At 42.4% G+C, this 17,969-nt stretch overlaps 2 protein-coding genes and 1 long non-coding RNA gene across 5 annotated transcripts in view; all 3 read left to right on the forward strand.

Annotated features, from left to right (window-relative positions):
• Positions 1–111: 111 nt before the first annotated feature.
• LOC142889527 (uncharacterized) lies at positions 112–6,645 on the forward strand. Of its 2 annotated transcripts, none has more exons than XR_012926849.1 (5): positions 112–237; positions 4,326–4,631; positions 4,730–4,817; positions 5,330–5,659; positions 5,846–6,645. It is a non-coding gene; the product is annotated as an uncharacterized LOC142889527 (long non-coding RNA). The 2 variants fall into 2 exon arrangements; XR_012926848.1 differs by having other exon boundaries at positions 4,326–4,506.
• Positions 650–4,199, forward strand: haus3 (HAUS augmin-like complex, subunit 3). 2 transcript variants are annotated; one of them, XM_076028308.1, is made up of 5 exons: positions 650–2,023; positions 2,096–2,305; positions 2,517–2,749; positions 2,841–3,075; positions 3,628–4,199. In XM_076028308.1, exons 1-5 carry the CDS (start codon positions 1,001–1,003, stop codon positions 3,841–3,843), a joined length of 1,917 nt encoding a protein of 638 aa, XP_075884423.1. In that variant the 5' UTR covers positions 650–1,000; the 3' UTR covers positions 3,844–4,199. The 2 variants fall into 2 exon arrangements, with proteins under 2 accessions (XP_075884423.1, XP_075884422.1); XM_076028307.1 differs by having other exon boundaries at positions 651–2,023; positions 2,841–3,126.
• Positions 6,646–6,688: 43 nt separating the features above from the next.
• poln (polymerase (DNA directed) nu) overlaps positions 6,689–17,969 on the forward strand; it is a 32,261-nt gene continuing 20,980 nt past the window's right edge. The window contains exons 1-14 of the mRNA XM_076028305.1: positions 6,689–6,711; positions 8,050–8,156; positions 10,044–10,793; positions 10,959–11,122; positions 11,195–11,307; positions 11,397–11,533; positions 11,704–11,772; positions 11,896–11,956; positions 12,244–12,308; positions 14,170–14,253; positions 14,472–14,567; positions 14,865–14,921; positions 15,019–15,075; positions 15,894–15,959. Coding sequence (XP_075884420.1) covers positions 10,218–10,793; positions 10,959–11,122; positions 11,195–11,307; positions 11,397–11,533; positions 11,704–11,772; positions 11,896–11,956; positions 12,244–12,308; positions 14,170–14,253; positions 14,472–14,567; positions 14,865–14,921; positions 15,019–15,075; positions 15,894–15,959 — 1,545 coding nt within the window. The 5' untranslated portion in view covers positions 6,689–6,711; positions 8,050–8,156; positions 10,044–10,217. The remainder of the gene's footprint in view (positions 6,712–8,049; positions 8,157–10,043; positions 10,794–10,958; positions 11,123–11,194; positions 11,308–11,396; positions 11,534–11,703; positions 11,773–11,895; positions 11,957–12,243; positions 12,309–14,169; positions 14,254–14,471; positions 14,568–14,864; positions 14,922–15,018; positions 15,076–15,893; positions 15,960–17,969) is intronic.

Below are 17,969 nucleotides of genomic sequence, written 5' to 3' on the forward strand. Positions count from 1 at the left end.
AGCAGCACTGGGCATGACAGAGGAGAAAGCGAGCAGTCAAGTGGCGGGAGCCAAAGCATCAAACGTTACATTTGATTGGTTACGTTTGCGCCCCGATTTCCAACGCGTGACGTATGGTTTGACGCTGTCGCTGCGTGATGACGTATTTCAGTTTGGACGGTTGGCGCGGATGGAAGAAGAGCACACGAAACGCTGAACGTTAAGGAAAATTGTCGATTAAAATTTGGCATTTTTTCGGTAAGAAAAACTAACCAATATATTTTCTCAACCCGAGTAAAAGAGACAAATGGTTAACAGCCGCGCTAATGTGTTAACTTGCTTACTGGCTACTTGCTGTTTAGCTAGTAACAGCAATCAGTACTGTTGACGTTGAACGATAAAGAATACTACTTAATGTCAGATATTCCCGTCCCAATACATCCATTAACATGAATTTCGAAACGAAATCCTAACAGTCGGGCCAAAAATCTTGTTGCCAGCGTACGACGGAAGTGTTTGTTTACGTGGAGGCTAAATATCAGCTAAAGCTCTGTGGCGGGGTCAGGTCACGTCACATATTTACTGTATAGTTTAACGACTTTTAACTGTAAACTCTTAACTACTGTATAGTTTATTTTTATTCTATTTTCACTTTTTGTCTTGTTTGCAACAGTGTAGTTTCCCAATTTGGGATCAATAAAGTTCAGTCTAATCTAATATAATATTTCATTGTTGTTCGTTTGATCTGATATCGCAGATATGGTGTGTGATTTCAAATTTCAAAATCACGAAATTTCAGATTTCAAATTCAAACTGGTTGAATCAGCCTTTATCCTAAAGATAAGTGCTGCTGATTTATCATGTCTGATTTTTTTTGGTCCAAACCTGAAGTGATTATGACTATGTTTTGTTGAATTTTCACTCATTTTCCTGTCATTGTTTGTTTTTTCATATATGTGCCATATTTCACAGTGTGATTATCAATCACAGTATTAAGAGAAGCAACCAGAGTTGTACCACCATGTTGGCCGGTAGCGACTTTGTGGAGGCCCTGAGCAATCTAAGTTATCCTGGTGCATCGTTGCTGAAGGGGTCCGAATTTGACTGGCTGTTCGACTGTGCCCCGGAGAACCTTCACCTTTTGCGCTTTTTTTGTCGGACCCTCAAGCGAAGCAATGTTCTTACCACGGAGGAAGCATATGCGTTTCAACAGCTGCAAAATTCTGGCAAACCACTTCTGGATGAAGCAGCCTTGGCGGAGGTCCTCAAATCCACTTCAGATGAGAGCAATAGAAGCTTCTTGGGGCCACTGTCTTCATCCTCCTCCTCTGTGTTTGCAGTAGAAGGGGATGTCTCTGTTGATGACTTAGAGGCAGAGCTTCAGGCACTGCGTAAAGAGAAAGAACTGAAGCAGAAACGCTATAACAGACTGCAGCTTTTGGCCACCTCCCGTGCAGATGTAGACCTGCGACTTGCTGCTGAAAAGGAAGGTGCTGCGTGCAAACTAAAGGACGCCAACGCTACCATCGGAGCTGAGAATGCTGACACCAACACTCTGCTACAAAATCTGACAGATGAAGTCAGAAATCTCTCCTCGTATCTCCCAGCTCAGCCGGAATTCAAGAAAAATTTAAAAGCAGAACCTTTGATTTCATCAAACCCCTGTATTTCTAAAATTCCAAGTGTTGTCCTCAGCCAACTGCCCTTGGAACCCTACCTGCGTCAGGAAGAGCTAAACACAAAAATGCTCACCACCTTCACACAGAAGCATTTCTTCCAAGGCATCTCCAACATCATTGAGACTTCTTTTTCTGAGTGCTTCGAGGTCCTTGACCTCAATTCTTGTGAAAATGGAGAAGAGGAGAAAAATGAGAATAAAGGTAAAAACAGAGAGGAGCAGCTGGTGCAGTCCAGGAAGACAGAAATGGCAAGACTTCAGTGGGCTCATATTGTGGCCCAGCATCAGTTGATGCAGGCTGCAGCAGAAGAGAAAAGTGCAAAGGCTGGTCTTGACTGGCTGTCTGAAAAAGATTCAAATACCAAGGTAAAGTTGGCTGAAGATATCCTGCATGCTGTTTCACATCCCTCCCCTCTGACGTTCTGTTTCTTCTCCCAGAACATTTCCACCTCCTCTGCACTGCATGTCCGAGAGGTTGTATCCAGAAATGAGCTGCAGGTGGTGGAGGCTGAGGTGGAAGCCCTGCTTCATGGACCAGTACATGCAGCCTTAAGACAGTCAGCCAGGCTGCTTAATGTGCCCATCATCAGAGGAGACTTGGCTTTGCAATTGGCAAGACAGCAATATTATACATCCAAACAGGATCAGGCAAGTTGCTCATTGTAAATTTGTTCTAAGGATCTAAGGTTTCCATTGTTGTTTTCTTACTTGAGACATATCTTAAAACAAAGTTCTGAAGAACTTACGTCGTGCAGAGCACATCGCACACATTTGTAATATTTAACAAGTGAAAGTGTGTTTTAGGTCATTATAATCCTAATATGAGAAATTACATGAAATACACTTGTTTCCTCACCAGGTGCGAGACTACTTACTTCGCCAGAAGGCATCCTTTGACATTGTGCACCTGGCTCAAGAGCTGGAATTACGGAGGTGGACGAAGTGTCTAAGACAGCTAGAGGTAGTGAAAAGCAGACTAACCAAGGAAAGGGAAGAAGCAACCCTTAGAATGGAGTCACTTGCACATCCAGACCTGGCTGTCAACCCCAGGAACAACCCAATCATCAGCTGCAAGGACGCAACCTTCAGCAGGTGAACATACTCTGATTTGATTGAGCGGAAGGAGGGAAAACAGATTTCTTTATGTTTCTAATTTGTGGACATTCTACATTGTTTTTGCCAGGCTGTTCAAGATCCTCGATAGTGTTTCAGATCAGACACGGTCTGAGCCTTTTCGGACATATGAAGCGTTGGACCAAGCAGCTCGCAACCTCAGGAGTGAGCTACAGATGACCCGAGACACACTTGGCAGCGCCAGCCGCGAGCAGCGCTACAAGGCCACTCGGCTGAGTGGTGACTGCGAGGCGCTCCACAGAGTGATGTACACAGAGCTGCAGCAGCTGGTCTTAGGGCCGCAGGTATGTCCTACTGGCATCACTGACCAGGAGCTGCTCTGTCCCAATGCACAGGTGGGTTTTTCTTTTGTATCTAATCACAAGCATCAGCATTAACTTACGTAGTCGGTATCTGGAACAGTTCCCCATGTGAGTTAGTTGTGTGTTTTTTTTTTTAAAAAACCCGCTGTCCCGATTGGTGAAGGGAACTGGTAGCACGTGGGGGTGTTATTGTTGGGTTTTGTTTTGTTTTTGTTTTTTTTAACCCACAAATAGACCCACATCTGTTTTAAACCACACGTTTCTGAGTGCCACTTAAATCCTTTAATAGAAGTGTTATCTGGTATTTGTTAATCAGCCACAATCAATCTGAATGAGCACTTTAAATTGGCATGGGGGAAGTTTCACTTGCTGAGAATAGTAACGTAACTGAATTATTGTTTTATCACATATTTCATGAGTAAAAACATTTTTCATCAGACTACTGACTTTGTGGACAATGTCTGTGACATCTGTGGACAAGCCTTTTGGTTTCACTTCACTCACTCTCCTTTTCTTACCAAATACTCTCCACAGGAGCTGATGTCAAAACTGGCAGAAGCCGAGTCCCAGCTGCAGAGTTTACAGAAAGTAATGGAGGAAATCATTGGAGAAGTTAAAACCAAGCAGTCACAGCTGCAGCGTGACGCCCTCCTGAAGCGGGAGAAAGAACTGTACGTCTACTTTCACTTGGATCCACGGCTGCTGCAGAAAATATTGGAAGACCTGGAGGCCAAAAGGGGGCAGCAGTAAAACCTGTGAAAATGGATGCGTGCCGCAAGTTTAACTTCATGACACCCAGAATATGGAGTCAGCCTATGTTGTGTAGATTGAAGAGTTGCACCCAATGACCAAATGTATCTATTGTTGTCCTGTTCTTTTGTGCACCTCCACTTAATTTGTAATTGAGTTGGAGGCTATTATCTTGAGTCACTAAGTTTTTATTGTGACACAAGTGTTTGATCAAATGTTCTTGTTTAAAAATGTTATTTTGGTTTATTCTGTTGTGTTTATTTTAATAAATATTAACAAACTGATATAAAACTTGTGACATTTAAAATTGTCGATTTTTGGAAATGTAATTTGTATTCCCTAATAAATGTTTATCATAAATGAAACAACAATCAAGAAAAAATACTTTTTTATGAAGAAAATGTCTAATTTTTTGCACCTGCTTTATGAGAGAGCATGTTTACTGGTGATAAATTGAGATTTTTCTCCCTTTTTGTGTTCAGGATAGTGGCAGAGGCGGAGTCTAAAGTAGAAACTAAGCGTAGAGACAGGAGATGGACGGGTCATGCAACAGCTACTCTGGAACACTGTCTCTGGCGGCGCAGAAGATCCTGGCTGTTCTTCGGGCCCAGAGCCACTCTGCAGGCAAAAACAGCCACAATTTAGTGAACAGTCACAGGCAAAGTTAGTTGACAGTTATAAGCCCCGCCCAGTACTGATTCCTTGTAATTTTCAAAACAGATTTGCATAGGGTTTCTAAAAATTCATAGATGCTGTTTGATATCATAGGTATTAGGTTTGTTTTACAGGTAAACCAGGTTCAAGCCGATAATGAGGGTAATTTTTCCATGAACAGTTTTATGGTTTATTTTTATTTTATTTCATTTTTTTTTGGTTCTGCATACAGTGGTGGAAAGGTATTCTGGCAGCCAGGGGGAGCTGTTGTCTCAAAACAGATGGAGCGTGAGTCAAGAGGAGAGCAGAGATGCAGACCGGTAAGACAAAACATTATTTTCAGAGCTGTTGTGTTTTTACAGTAATTGATGTGTCAATATACACCTGTTGTCGAGGTGACGATATGAAGCCATTCAGAGCAGTGCAAAGGCAGACTGGCCAATTAAAAATCAATTAAATTTTTTTTTCAATTCAATATTATTTCCCTTAGTCAGATATAATAAATTATTTATCAAATTATCTGAGTATATTTATTGTGCTATATGATTTAAGGCGATCAAATGTAATTTCCAAGTACAGGTTCAGAAATATGCATCATAACTTATTTTAAGCCATAGACGCATCTATTTGTCTCTGTTTCATCCTGATTTGCATTAATCATCATCCTTCATTCATTCATTTTCCATACCCGCTTAGTCCCGAGCTCAGGGTCACGGGGGGCTGCTGGAGCCTATCCCAACTGTCTTAGGGCGAAGGCAGATTTGCATTAATGTGTGTCCATATTCTAAAGTTGGAATGATTGTTAATTTGTCTGCTTCACAACACGGTCCAGGCTCCGGGTATCGGCATTTAACGCTTGCCACCAAAACGATTCCAGCTGGTGGCAGAGATCTCAGCCCTCAGCCTGCTATCAGCCTCTGCACACACCAGACTGGTCGCCGCCGTCACAGACCCTCACCTGCTGGGACTCTACAAACCGAATGAAGGCTTCTGAGGCAAGTTATCAGCCCTCGCATATTTATTCCCCTCAGCCTTCTGCTTACCAGTCTGGCCAGTCGCTCTCTTTCACCCAGCACAAGCCTGTTGAGACGGCCCCATCTTTCTTAGAGATACGCACCCTGCATCCTCAAACACCTGGAAGAGTTTTTGGACCAAGGGGGAAGTAAGTCACAGAAATGAGGACGTGTTTTTCTTGTTGCAAAGGTTTTGCAGTGTTACCATGACACGATTGAAAGTACTCTATTGAATTATTCAGGAATACAATGAACTTATGCCTCTCTCTTACTAGTTTTGTGAGTTCTAAACCTGCTTTACACTTTTGGCACTGCTTGTTTCCTCACTCTCATAGCTTCACTGAGGAAACCAGGTCGTCTTTCATCCACACACATTCCCCAGACAGCGAGCTTCATGATCAAGCAGTGCTTCCTGTAATTGAACACTCCGACTTCCAAGACAACGGGACGTTTTTCACTTGTCGTCCAGTTTCATCACACCTCAAAATAATCAAAGAGAAAGCCGAAAGCACATCAGGTGCACAGACAGAGCAGGATTTTCTTGTGAGCAGGAACTCTGCAAGGAATGAAATCAAAGACGGTGTGGGTCCTTGCAGTCAAGTAAACACGAGTTGTGCTGTTCAACGTACAGATGGAAGCAAACTTTGTCAACAAAAAGAGTCAGAAACAACTGACTGCGGGACTATACAGTCAGTCCTGAGCAGCTCTGTAAAGAAACAAGAGTCAAGCTTTCATGCTTCAAAACTGGTAAATCTACAAGAAAAGGGAATGGAGGTGATAGTTGAGTCAGAAGAAGTGTCGGGGGTATCTACAGGTCAACAGTCAAGCACAGAGCAAGAGCAAAAGGGTCAACTAACCAACGTAAACTGGACTAACAGTAGTTGTAGTGAATCAAGCATTAAGGAGAAACAAGAGGAAAGTAATCTGCTTTTAGAATCGAACATGAACACTACTGCTTCAGAGAAGAAATCAGACTTCTTGTTTGTCTCTCTTTGTGACAACATGAAAAAAATCAGTTCTGACTCTGCAGGGGAGCAATTTGTTGAGAAAGACAGTGATAATATACCTGCAATCCAAGAAATGGAACCCTCACCTTTGGATGTAAATCAAGATGCATCAGTCCAGGATCAGGTGGAGGGCCGTGGAGACAGTGGCGTGCCGGTGATCTCACCTGCAGACAGTCTTCAGAGCACATCTACCGGTAAGCACGGCTTGAGTTATCATTATTTACCTTCACTTTTATCTTCTTTTTGTTTTTCTCTATACATACACTACCAGTCAAAAGTTTGTACTCATCTATTTTTTTTTTTTTTTTTATCTTTACAGCTTTCTACACTGCAGATAGATACTGAAGACATCAAATATATGAGCAAGATATATGTAATTATTGCTAAAAGAAAACACGCTAAATATACTTTTTATGAAAGGTGGCTATTTTGAAGAATGGAAATATAAAACATCTTTGGAGTTATTTTACACTTTTACTGTTTCCTACTGAATTCCATGTGTGTCCATAGGTAGTTTTGATGACTTCAGTGAGAAACTGCAATGTCAATAGTCATGAGAATGAAAGAAAAGATATTAAATTCATATGGTGTGTCCAAACTTTTGACTGGTAGTGTACATTGTACATACTTTGCCAATTGTTGCTATTACTCTATTATTGTTATTAAGCCTAGATCCAAGATAAGTTGGTTCTTTTTATTTAATTAGTTTAATGTCAAATATTATACCTATTTTCAATATTTCTTTGAATCGGAGTCCAAGGGAGCTGTGTCGTATTAAGCACTTTTACCACTAGGTGGAGTAACAATAAAACGTCTGCCTCTTCTACATAAAGGCAGAAATACCCTTCAAGGATACTATAGATGACTCTATATGTCATGTTGATCTCGGTGGGAATTTGCAAAACACACAAAAAAAACCAATTGTTTGACCTGTTAAGAACATGAAAGTTTTTCCCCTTCGAATATGGTAAACAAAAGCTATTTCAACAACAAACAACAAGATAAATTGCTAATCTGAGTACCACATTCATTTGAGGACACTGTGTATTGTGACCTCTGTATTTGAAGTGATGTCAACCCCTTGGTAGTGGCTATCATTCAATTTTCTTTATTCAGTCATCACGAAAGTGGCGGTGATGACAGAGCAGTGTCGAGCCGACTCAGCACTGACGAGGGATGTCGTGTGCCTGCTCACATTTCAGGCGCAGTCGGCCAGCTTGAGTCTCATCTGCTGCGACACTATGCAATCAAAAAAACACACAGGCTCGGTGACACACACAAACACACGTTGCAAGTTGTGTCTCAGACAAAACGTCGGCTTGCATCGTAGCAGGGGATCTCTGGTGTCAGCTGACCTTGTCTGGTCCACTTGTACACTGCTGACATCCCGCACACCTGAAGTGCTGATGCATGGTTACTTGCTGGGCAGAGTATTGTTGAGAGGAGGGAGTTGGGAGGGGTGGGGGGAAATTACATAACCGGGCTGCATCAGTGGAGGGTGTGTCTAAAGTGTTCTTTCCTCTTTGCCTCAGAGGGCTGTGGTGGAGCGAGGGCATCGACACCAACAGCATCCCCAGGACCTAATTTAAAAAGGTCAAGGGTCACAGCTTTCCAGCCACTGCACCTTGACAACCAACAGGTAAGTACGTCGTAATGAAAGGAAAAACCCAAGATCTGGATGCCCATAGATTTTAGTTCGAATGGCTATACTTGTTGAGGATTTAATGGAGAATTTTAAAGGCTTCCCTATGATAATAATAAAATATGTAATAATAATAACAATTATACTGATATAGGATGGGCTCAATTAGACCCCTGTGACCCTCAGCTCAGGTATAAGCGGGTATCGAAAATGAATGAATGGATGGATAATAATAATACTAAATGCCGTCTTTGTTCTTTGTAAAATATCCTTACGTTTTTTGGGGGGGGTTTTTGTTAATAAAAAAAATCTCCTGTCCTGTCTGCTTTTTCTTGCTCTACATTTCATAAAGTGTGAACTAACACTCATGTCTAGAAGTGAGAGCATTCATGTCTGTCCCAGGGCAGTGTCAACACCCACAGCCAGGCGTTGGTTCCAGAACCCTCTGTTTTTGCCTCAATGTAAACATCTTTGGATGTTTTTTTTTGTTTGTTTTTTTTAATTGAAAATCTTCACTAAAGATATTTTGTAATTTAAACAGGCGATTGGGCAAAAATCAATTCATGTTTCTAGACATTTGGAACTCCTTTTAAATGCAAAGCAAATATCTCTTTAGTTTCCTCTGTTGTTTGCCTCCCAAGTTTCCTTCATAATCCCTGTGGAAATATCACAACGTCCTGCAAATTCAAATAGCCGGTTAAATTTGATGATGTCCACACCGCAGTCAGTAAGGGGAAAAAGAGAAAAGACGCTAAGGTTTTTTTTTGCAGCAATCAGCCGGAAACACCTTTGTCAGACCTCTCCCTCTCCTCTGATTCACCCTCTGCAGCACTGGGCTACAGGCCATGGCTGGCCTGGGGGGGTCGTCATCTCTCTGTCAGCAAAAAGCAGTTTATGTTTAGAGGGAAACCAGGAAGGCTCTCTGCAAGGAGCTGAATCATAGGGATTCCTACCCACTGAGGCCTTTGCAGATGTCTCTGCAGGATTGTGTGTATGCAGAGTGCCAACTCACACATTTGTTCAAAGCTTCTTACCTACAGTATATTTCAGAGAATGCATGCGTCCACATGCGCATAGTCTGTGCTTTTGCATAAACAGAATTGGGAGTTTGGGGCATGAATAATGTAGATGTTTTCAAGATGTTGGGGAGGTTGCAGGGAGGTGACGATGTACTTCTGAGAGATCTGCCATCTTGTTATCACTGATTATCACACTGTTTGGATAACATTTTGTGTCAGTCGTCCGATTTCGAGTCTGTGTGTTTTACTTTTGTGTTTTCGAGGGATCTTATGTACTACTTGCTGGTGTTATGTATAGACAGCGCTATGATGCTCAGTGTTTGACTCACTGTATCATGTAAACCCTTACCTACAAATACACCACAGACTGTTAGCTGTGGTTTATACTAATTACATGCAGCATTCATGAAACCTTGAAGCCGCCTCGAGGTGTTTTCTTTTCTTCTTTTTTTTTCTCAAAAAAAATCTTGAAAACGAAATAATGTGAATGTGTGTGTCTGGCTGATGGCCCCTCAGGCTGCCAGACACAGATGTCACTATCTATGTTTTGGTGTGGGACACTGTGCTCAGTGGCTTAACGTGTGCAACAGTCTCTTTTTCCTATTTTACTGCCGTTTTGCGACCTTTTATTATTTTTAATGCCGTTATACCTGCTCTTCTGTCTACTGTGTGTTTTTCTTCTCTCTTTTCTACTAAATCCAACATGTAATACAAACATACTGGGCTTAAACTCAAGTCGGCAAAAAGATGATTTTTCTTCAGCTGTTGCCAAAAGTAGCTGAGGATTCTGTGTAGAATCACTGACATGTTTTATTTATCCTTGTCTCACTAATTCATTCTACCTTTCATGCTCATGTTCCTGTAGACATCTAACGAAAACATCAGGAGCAACTCAAGTGTGATTCTGACCTCATCTTGCACCTCTGCTACCCAACAAGACCCCTCAGCGCAGAAAGTGGAGGACACCAACCTGTCTGTCTCCTTGAGTCATTCGTGTCACTTTCCAAGGATCCCTTCCTCTGTGAAAAGAAAATTTGAAATGTTTGAGGACCAATGTGTCCTCCCACCTCCTAAAATCTCCCTTACCAGGAAATGGCAACCGCCTCCTTTCTCTAAGAAGGAGGCAAAACAATCAGCATCCATTGAGCTTAAGACAGCCAGGCCAGCAACTCCTAACACCAAGCTCTTCGGTTTCCTCACAGAATCATTAAAGAGTAGCAGTGAGGCTTCAGGGATTTTAGAGGAATATAAAGACCAACCTGCTCTGAAGCAAAATCAGCGGCCCTACAAACGGAAACGTGCCACAACTGCTTCCAAAGAGTCTTCATCACCTCATGTCTTTCAATCCCTTGGGAAAATCAAGCCGAAGTTTGTGTCTGACCAAGCGATGAAGCTCACAAAGACTTTGCAAGAGGACATTGATGGCGGTAAAAACCCCAACAAATCCAAAGCTAGTTATTCAACTGCCTTCCTGACATCTGACCCCAGAGTGAAGGACTGTGGGTTACTGAACAAAGAAGAGCAAAATGAAATGTTGGAGAAAGCTAAGGGGGCCAAAGCAGTGATGCTAACATTAGTGTGCAGAGATGGAACCTCTCTGTTAGACCAAGAACAGGTGAGTTACAGCTGCTCCACCGTGTGTGTATTACACTCTTTTGTCATATAATTTCATTTGAATGAGAATCGGAATTTAGTCTTGGAGTCGAGGTTTTACTTGAAAAGGAAAGTAGGAATTTTAGTTTTTCTTTGTGTCTCATACCGCTCTCCCGTCTTTCTTTAGAAGTTCACTCCAGCACCATGCGGCCTCCTAATGCTGATAAAGAATGAACTTGAGCCAGCAGAGGACTCTCCCGGCCCTACTGACAGTCTGATTTACTTAAAATTGGAGAGGACACATCTCTGGGCCCAGCAAGGCACGTCCCAGAACCAGGGGCTGTTGACTAGGTGTGTGTTTGTGTATGTCTGAGCTCATGGTTTGTGTTCCATCAACTCAAGTTGCGCTTCTGTGCCTCATAGAGATATGCTGCTGCAGGTGCTCACAGGATCTCAACTGGTTGTGTGCTTTAAAGCCAAAGACTTCTTATGCACAGCTCTGCAGGTTTACAGGGGGCGCTTCAGCTGGAAACAAGGTGGTGCACACACATGTATGTAAATATAGAGGGACAGAGACTTGCATGTGTCTCTCAAACTGTTTGATTTGTGTATTTCCTGTTTCCAGTGGCGGGCTGTCGTATCCATGACCCACAAGTGTCCGGCTGGCTGCTGGATCCCGCAAATCCCTCTTCTTGTTACCAGAATCTTCTCACTAAACACCTCGGGATGCCTCAAGCGCCACCTGCCCTGGGTGCAAAGAAGGTTGGCTGAGATTCCTCTTCACAAAATTGAACAAAAGGCTCCTTATTGCTAGCTGACACGCAATTAAATGTACATTTGACAGACGGTGTTACTTTGTTAATCTCCCAGGGGAGTCTGCCATCCAAGACTGACTTATTTATACCATCTTCTTTCTCTGTTTGTCCCTTCAGGTCTCCCAGCTAATTACAGGTCTCAGTTTGCTCTATAGGCTCAACAGGGAACTACACTCCAAACTACGGGTGAGTAAATGAGCACAGAAAGATGTGGGCACAAGCATGAGACACATATGACCCTGTGTGTGTGTGTGTGTGTGTGTGTGTGTGTGTGTGTGTGTGTGTGTGTGTGTGTGTGTGTGTGTGTAGACTCAGGGGCTGTTGGAGCTGTACTCTGGCATGGAGATGAACATGGTCTCTGTTCTGGCAGGTGATGGCCAGTCTTTTTCTTCAAAGCTGCCATGAAACTCTGCTTTGCTCTTAAAAATGAAACTGAAATCATACATCAATCAAATCAATACATCGACAGTGTTGAGGTGTTTGGTTTATACCTTCTGTTTTTCTCTGTAGACTTTATATAATTTATATTAGTGAGAGTTTTGCATACCTCTGCCTTTTTTTTTACACTCAACTGGCCTTCTTACAGTTCCCTCAGGTCTGTGTGCAAACACATAGGTAACCAAGTGTTGTAGTTTATTGAACGCTTGTTTCTTCCAGCTATGGAGAGTCATCGCATCCGTGTGGACAAGGACGCTCTGAAAAGAACTTCAGACCTGCTGTGGGTAAGGCGGGGCATCATATCTGGAACAGGAGTGGAATTAAACAGTGTATTTAGAATTTCCCGAAAACGGTTGTGAATGGCCATTGAGTGGGCAAACTTATCACTAACAGCCAGGAGTGAAATGTTTCATTCCCAGCAGTGCACAATAACGGAAAGGTAGCTGCACACACCGTCTATAAAACAATTCCCTCTGTGTGAAATTAAATTTAGCTACGCAAGTAATTTAAGCATATTTTGTCCTCAATCAACAGCAAGTTATTGTATATTTATTTATAATAATATTTTTTGACCTTTGTTTGACCTTTCCTACACTTAAACATTTTTATTACCCTAAGGTGTCATTCTTGTTTTTTTTTCTTTCTTTTGTGCTTGTCCTCTTCTGTGCACGCTCCTGCATCGTCCCGTCCCTCTGTGTTTCTTATTTTCGGCTATTTTGTTGTTTGTATTCAATTGTCCAGAATCTCCCCAAGGCTGCTGCTGCTGCTGCTGCTGCCACCGAAACAAATTCCCTTTTCTCAAAGGCACTGATGAAACCTTAATACAAATTTCTCATCGGAAAACTCAGTTTAGGGTCGGCCTGGGTTTGCACCGAATCGCTCTTGCGCGGCTGGCAAAATCAATGCGGTCGACAGCTGCTGTATAAATAAAAATGGTGGCAAAGCGGCGGGAGGTGAAAAACAGCGGGTAGGAGGGGAAAAACCTGAGGACGATACAAATACAAAGTGATTGTTCTTCAGGACAGGATTAGCGAAGCTGTGGGTGGACATCCTCTGGGGACCTGTCCTGTTTACATGCAGATAAAACACCAGCGCCAGAGACGACACTCAGACACACACAGAGACAGATGTGGAGAAATACGCCAGAAGACTAAATGTGCATCTAGATCAGTTTTGCAGGCAGTCGTGGAGACAAACACCCCCCACACTCAACACCCACTTCCAAATCTTGCCGGCACCGGCAGGATGAAGCGAGAGCCTTTCGGTGTCTTGCAGCGTTACTATAAATAGGATGGAAAGTCTCGTCCTTTTTTTCTTTTTTCTTCTCCTGCTTCTTCTTCAGGAGGCAGTGCTGCAGAGGAGAGCATCGCTGTCTGCCTCTGCCAACACACACACACAGGAGTTTGTGCAGACTGCTGCAGAATTTGGTGTGTGCGTGTCCCCACTCTGTCGTGTTGGATTTATCTGAGCTGTCAGGTTCACCTGTCTGAGCAACAAACAGAGAATCCCTTCAGTCTGTCAGTCCACGTCTCATACTCATACTCACATTGTCTTCATTTGTAAATTCTGTGGGGCACTTATTCCTTTTTGTTTTTGTCATGACGCCACTGCTCAGATTCAATTAAATTGTTTATAAACATTCGTCATTTTGCTCTCAAGCTGAAAAAAAAAAACCATCTCTAATTATAACATTATACATTATCTGTATTATGAATGCAGTTTCCATATGTGTGTCTAGATCTGCACTCTGGGGCCGACATTCAAAATTGATGAAGCATTCTGGAAGCTGCTCTGGGCTAAAAGCTCACAAAAGAGAGGGAAGAACATGTTTGGGAATGTTGAGGGTTCTGTGCCTGGTTTCTCCTCTGCTCCATCCTTCCTACCTCATTCTCCTCTCACTTCGTCTTGGTCCTCCTCCCTCTGTCTAACCTACCTATCTTTCCTATGTTCGTCTCTCTTTTTATCAAAGAAATATTCGTACTATCACGCTGAATACTGAATGATTTGGATTTCTTTTTAGGGAAGCAGTCAGCAAACTTTTGCAGTGACTTATATCAAATTTTGCTGCATTCACATATGTCTTTATGAGCAGCACATATCTTATTAGTTTCATGTAATCCCTGAATATTTCTCTTGCACCGTCAGACTAAGATGAAGCAGTTGGAGCAGGAGGCGCATCGAGCCGCCGGGCAAATATTCCTGGTCACTAGCAACACTCAGCTACGAACGGTAGGCTGCGAATGGCTGTGTCACTGTGCTGCTGGTGTGTATTTGAAGATCGGGTCTCCTCCCGTGTAATTACATTTATTCAGGCCCTCAAATTTAAAAATACGTGTGTGTTTGCTTGTGTGAGTATCACTGTTTGCTCAAGTGTATTGTCCGATATGCTTTGCGCACGTTTCAGTCTGATGGGTTTATTTACTCTCCGCATGTACAATGTTTTGCAGGTTCTTTTTGACAAGCTGTGCCTCCATGAGCAATGTGAGAACAGAAAACTACCCAGGACCCTCAACAAACAACAGCAGTCAACATCAGAAGCTGCGGTACAGCACTTGCAAACACACTGAGGCGTCAGCTTGGATCCCTTGTCTTGCTTCATCCCCGTCTTCTTCCAGTGTCTGCATGCGCTGCAGAACACACACTTAATATTCTGACTCCCAAGCAAGCTCACTGGTGCTTTGCAGTTCATTGATTCTTGGTGTGCACGCTGTACACATAATTTATGTTCAGTTACCAACTTATTCTGCAGATACACTTTGAAATTTACCATCCAAGGGACATTAGAAAAGATGTACACAGAAATTTGCTCATGTGAGATTTGTTCTTGTCTTTCTATGCAGTTGCTGCAGCTCCAGCATTTGCATCCTCTGCCGAAGATCATACTTGAGTATAGACAGGTCAGACACTGTTCAGTAGCAGCAATGGACCCCTGCCTTTAAAACTTAAGAGCCAAGCCAATGAGTGAAGCTATTATCCTTGCACTGGAATCACCAGGTTCACAAACTCAAGTCCACCTTTGTTGATGGGATTCTCTCGTGCATGATGAGCAAGGTGAAAATCCAGCAGCTTTAAAGGCACTTCCCACATAAACTTTCTATTTTTCAGCAGAAATGCAGACATATCTTCATTTGTATGTGAAAGGAATGGCCCAAAGTGATTTTTCATTTTGGGATGTATGTGAAACATCTAGCGTGAGCCAGTGTCTGCAGGCTATTCACCCAGTCCATGGCTACTGCTGAGCCGCTCTGGCAGTGAGAAAATACACTCCAACTGTTTCTCCACATGGGCTGGCCCATTCTCAGCATTAGGGTGAATTTTGCTCAACAATCTGTGCTCACACAGTCATGCAAATGAAGCTGCCTGCAAGTCTGGTTATTTATTGAGTTTTTTTTTGTTTTGTTTCTGGTGGAATCTTTTTTATTGTTGTGTTTTGTTTTTTTTTAGACTGAGAAAGCGTCTGTCCGGTTTTGGAAGCTATGCTTAGCATTCTTCTCCAGATACCATTTGATTGCTGGTCTGGTTCTGCAATATAAAATATCAAAGATTAATGTTGTCTGGTAGCCAAGTTACTGAATAGCAAAGCAAATGCTAATGCTGATGCTAATGCTAAATGCTGATGGCACGGAAGATTACAACTATTGATTTCACACCGACCTCCAATAACAACCTTTCATGATTGTCACATGGGCTTCATGAAATACATCATCATCATCATCATCATCATCATCATTATTAGAAGTGGTGGTGGTGGTGGTAGTAGTAATAATAGTAGTAATGACTGTATTGTCCTTTGAAATTTGGCGCCAATATGCCTACATGCCTCTGCCTGCCTTTATGATTGACTCTTTTCTGTTCTTTTAACAAATCAGGACTACATTTCCTCTAAATGGTACCAGACAAGTGCAGTGACTGGGAGAATCACTGCAAAGCATCCTGTAAGTAATATCAACCAAAACTCTTACTCACATCTGCCTCTAAGTCTCATTTTTGCCCCTGTATATGTTTGATCCAAGGGCTGTCTGTATGAGAAAGTGTGATGCCAAACCAAACCTTGTCGTTCATGCAAACACAACCCTCCATTGTCACTCTGTCAGTAAGCTATGACTTTTGACTTAGATGAAGATGGACCTCCACTGACAACTTTCAGAATCGCTCCTTTTAGTTCAGCTTGCATAGATCAGCCAGCAGAAAATCACAGTTTAAATATTGTGGAAGACTGTATTAATAATTTTTGTTTGCAAAGGGTCCAAAAGTCCATTACTGGAACTGTCCCGAGTGCTGAAACAAAGGCAATGCGCTGTTTGCTGCCCTGCAAGTGCCGTGCATGAAGTGCTCAGTGGCCCAAACTAAAACAGCCAGTGTGCTTAGTAGATAATTTACTGGTGTGATCTTAAAGACCTAACTGCAGATTCTGATCTTTTGAAGCGCTAACTGTTTGGTTATTCTTTATTGTTAAACATCATTTTGAAGGGAATCACAGTGACATAATTTACTATAGTGAAAATTTAATTATACTGTTAACTGTTAAACTGTAATTCTGAATTCACATTAAATCCAAAAATGATACTCAAAGTTATCCTAAAGATCGAAAAAGTTTCAACCCATTCAACAAAGGATTCACAGAAAATTTGGAGAGAAAAAAACAAACTGTGATGGTAAATATATAACAAACATTTCTTAAAAGTGCTGATGAAGGTGAAGGTGTGTGTCAGAGCCTGAAGAGGCTTTTGGCTGCAGAACAGGAAGATAATGTCACCATTTTAGATCCGCAGAGAGAGAAAAGTCGGCTCCCCCAGTCGCCCATTCCTCCGACTAGCCTGGCATGAAAATAAAGTTCTCACATCGTTATTCTCACCGTGATGCAATGTGGAATGTGGTGTGAGGTAACTGGAGACCGACTCATCAGAAACATGTCACATCCTGCTGCTGCTTCGAGGGGGAAAAGCTGCAGTTTCGGTTGAGGAGGAAGAACCAGGGGAAGTGTTTTGCGCTCCAGTCTCCCCCGTGTGTGCGCACACACACACACAGAGAAATATTTAAATTAGGAGTGTTGCAGTGGGGTTTAAGCTTTCATCCGAAGCCAGACTGCAGTTACGCAGCAGTGCCTGAATAAAAGCACAAACCAGAGTGATTCTCCTTGCAGAGAGGAAGTGGGAAGCTCGTCTGTTCTGCCGACATAGAGTTTGCCAAACCCGGTTCCCTTCCTTCCTATGGCTCGACCGGCTCTCAGTCTGTTATATTGTCACAGTCTCATCCCATCTCCTCTCATGTAACCTACCACTTTTGTCATGTTGTGTACTTCATTGCTGCTGTTGAAAGGGGACAGCGTGTCAAGTGAAGTTATTTTGCTGTTGTATTGTTCGCCGTCCCGTATTATCTGGTTCATCAGGTCTTTCTGCTGCACTGGTCAGCTGAGGACTTTTTTCTGTAACGAAAACAACCACTCATCTTCCCCACAATTATGTCAACATTCCTCATCCAAAAGGTCCCACCCATATAAAAGACTTTAATTTGACTTGATTTTAACTGAGTATCAATGCCAAATTTTAGTGTAGTGGAGAAGATATTTGATTTGGGAATAGACAAGTGTGCTGTGTGATCGCACAATAGATACTCAGTGTTTTTGTTTTTGTTTTCAGTATCATTGCGCTGCTGCATCTTTTCCCAAACAGCCTTTAGGTTCTCCTGCTTGGCACTTTAATTTCATTTATGAGTCGCTCTGCGTTGAGTTGTTAAACATTTAGCAGTCGCAGAAATTTATCCCGAGGCTGAAATAAGCATTTCACTGAAATGAACTGAACACATTTTCTGCTGACTCGCTATCAATGTCAATTGTACCTTTGTGCATATCCACTAATACACAGCTTTACCTGCTTTTTTTTAATATGATTTTACCCATGGGGTTCAAACATGCAACTACAGCTGCATTGATCTGCTCTGAGATG

Source organism: Nelusetta ayraudi, unplaced genomic scaffold (genome assembly GCF_046127955.1).
Source record: "Nelusetta ayraudi isolate G7.1 ecotype Tasmania unplaced genomic scaffold, CSIRO-AGI_Nayr_v1 ptg000022l, whole genome shotgun sequence".
Lineage (NCBI taxonomy): Eukaryota > Metazoa > Chordata > Actinopteri > Tetraodontiformes > Monacanthidae > Nelusetta > Nelusetta ayraudi.

Coding starts and splice junctions, on each gene's coding strand:
- haus3 (XM_076028307.1), top strand. CDS start 1,001: ATGTTGGCCGGTAGCGACTTTGTGGAGGCCCTGAGCAATCTAAGTTAT. Junction 2,306..2,516: donor ATACATCCAAACAGGATCAG/GCAAGTTGCTCA, acceptor TTTCCTCACCAG/GTGCGAGACTACTTACTTCG. Junction 2,750..2,840: donor AAGGACGCAACCTTCAGCAG/GTGAACATACTC, acceptor TGTTTTTGCCAG/GCTGTTCAAGATCCTCGATA.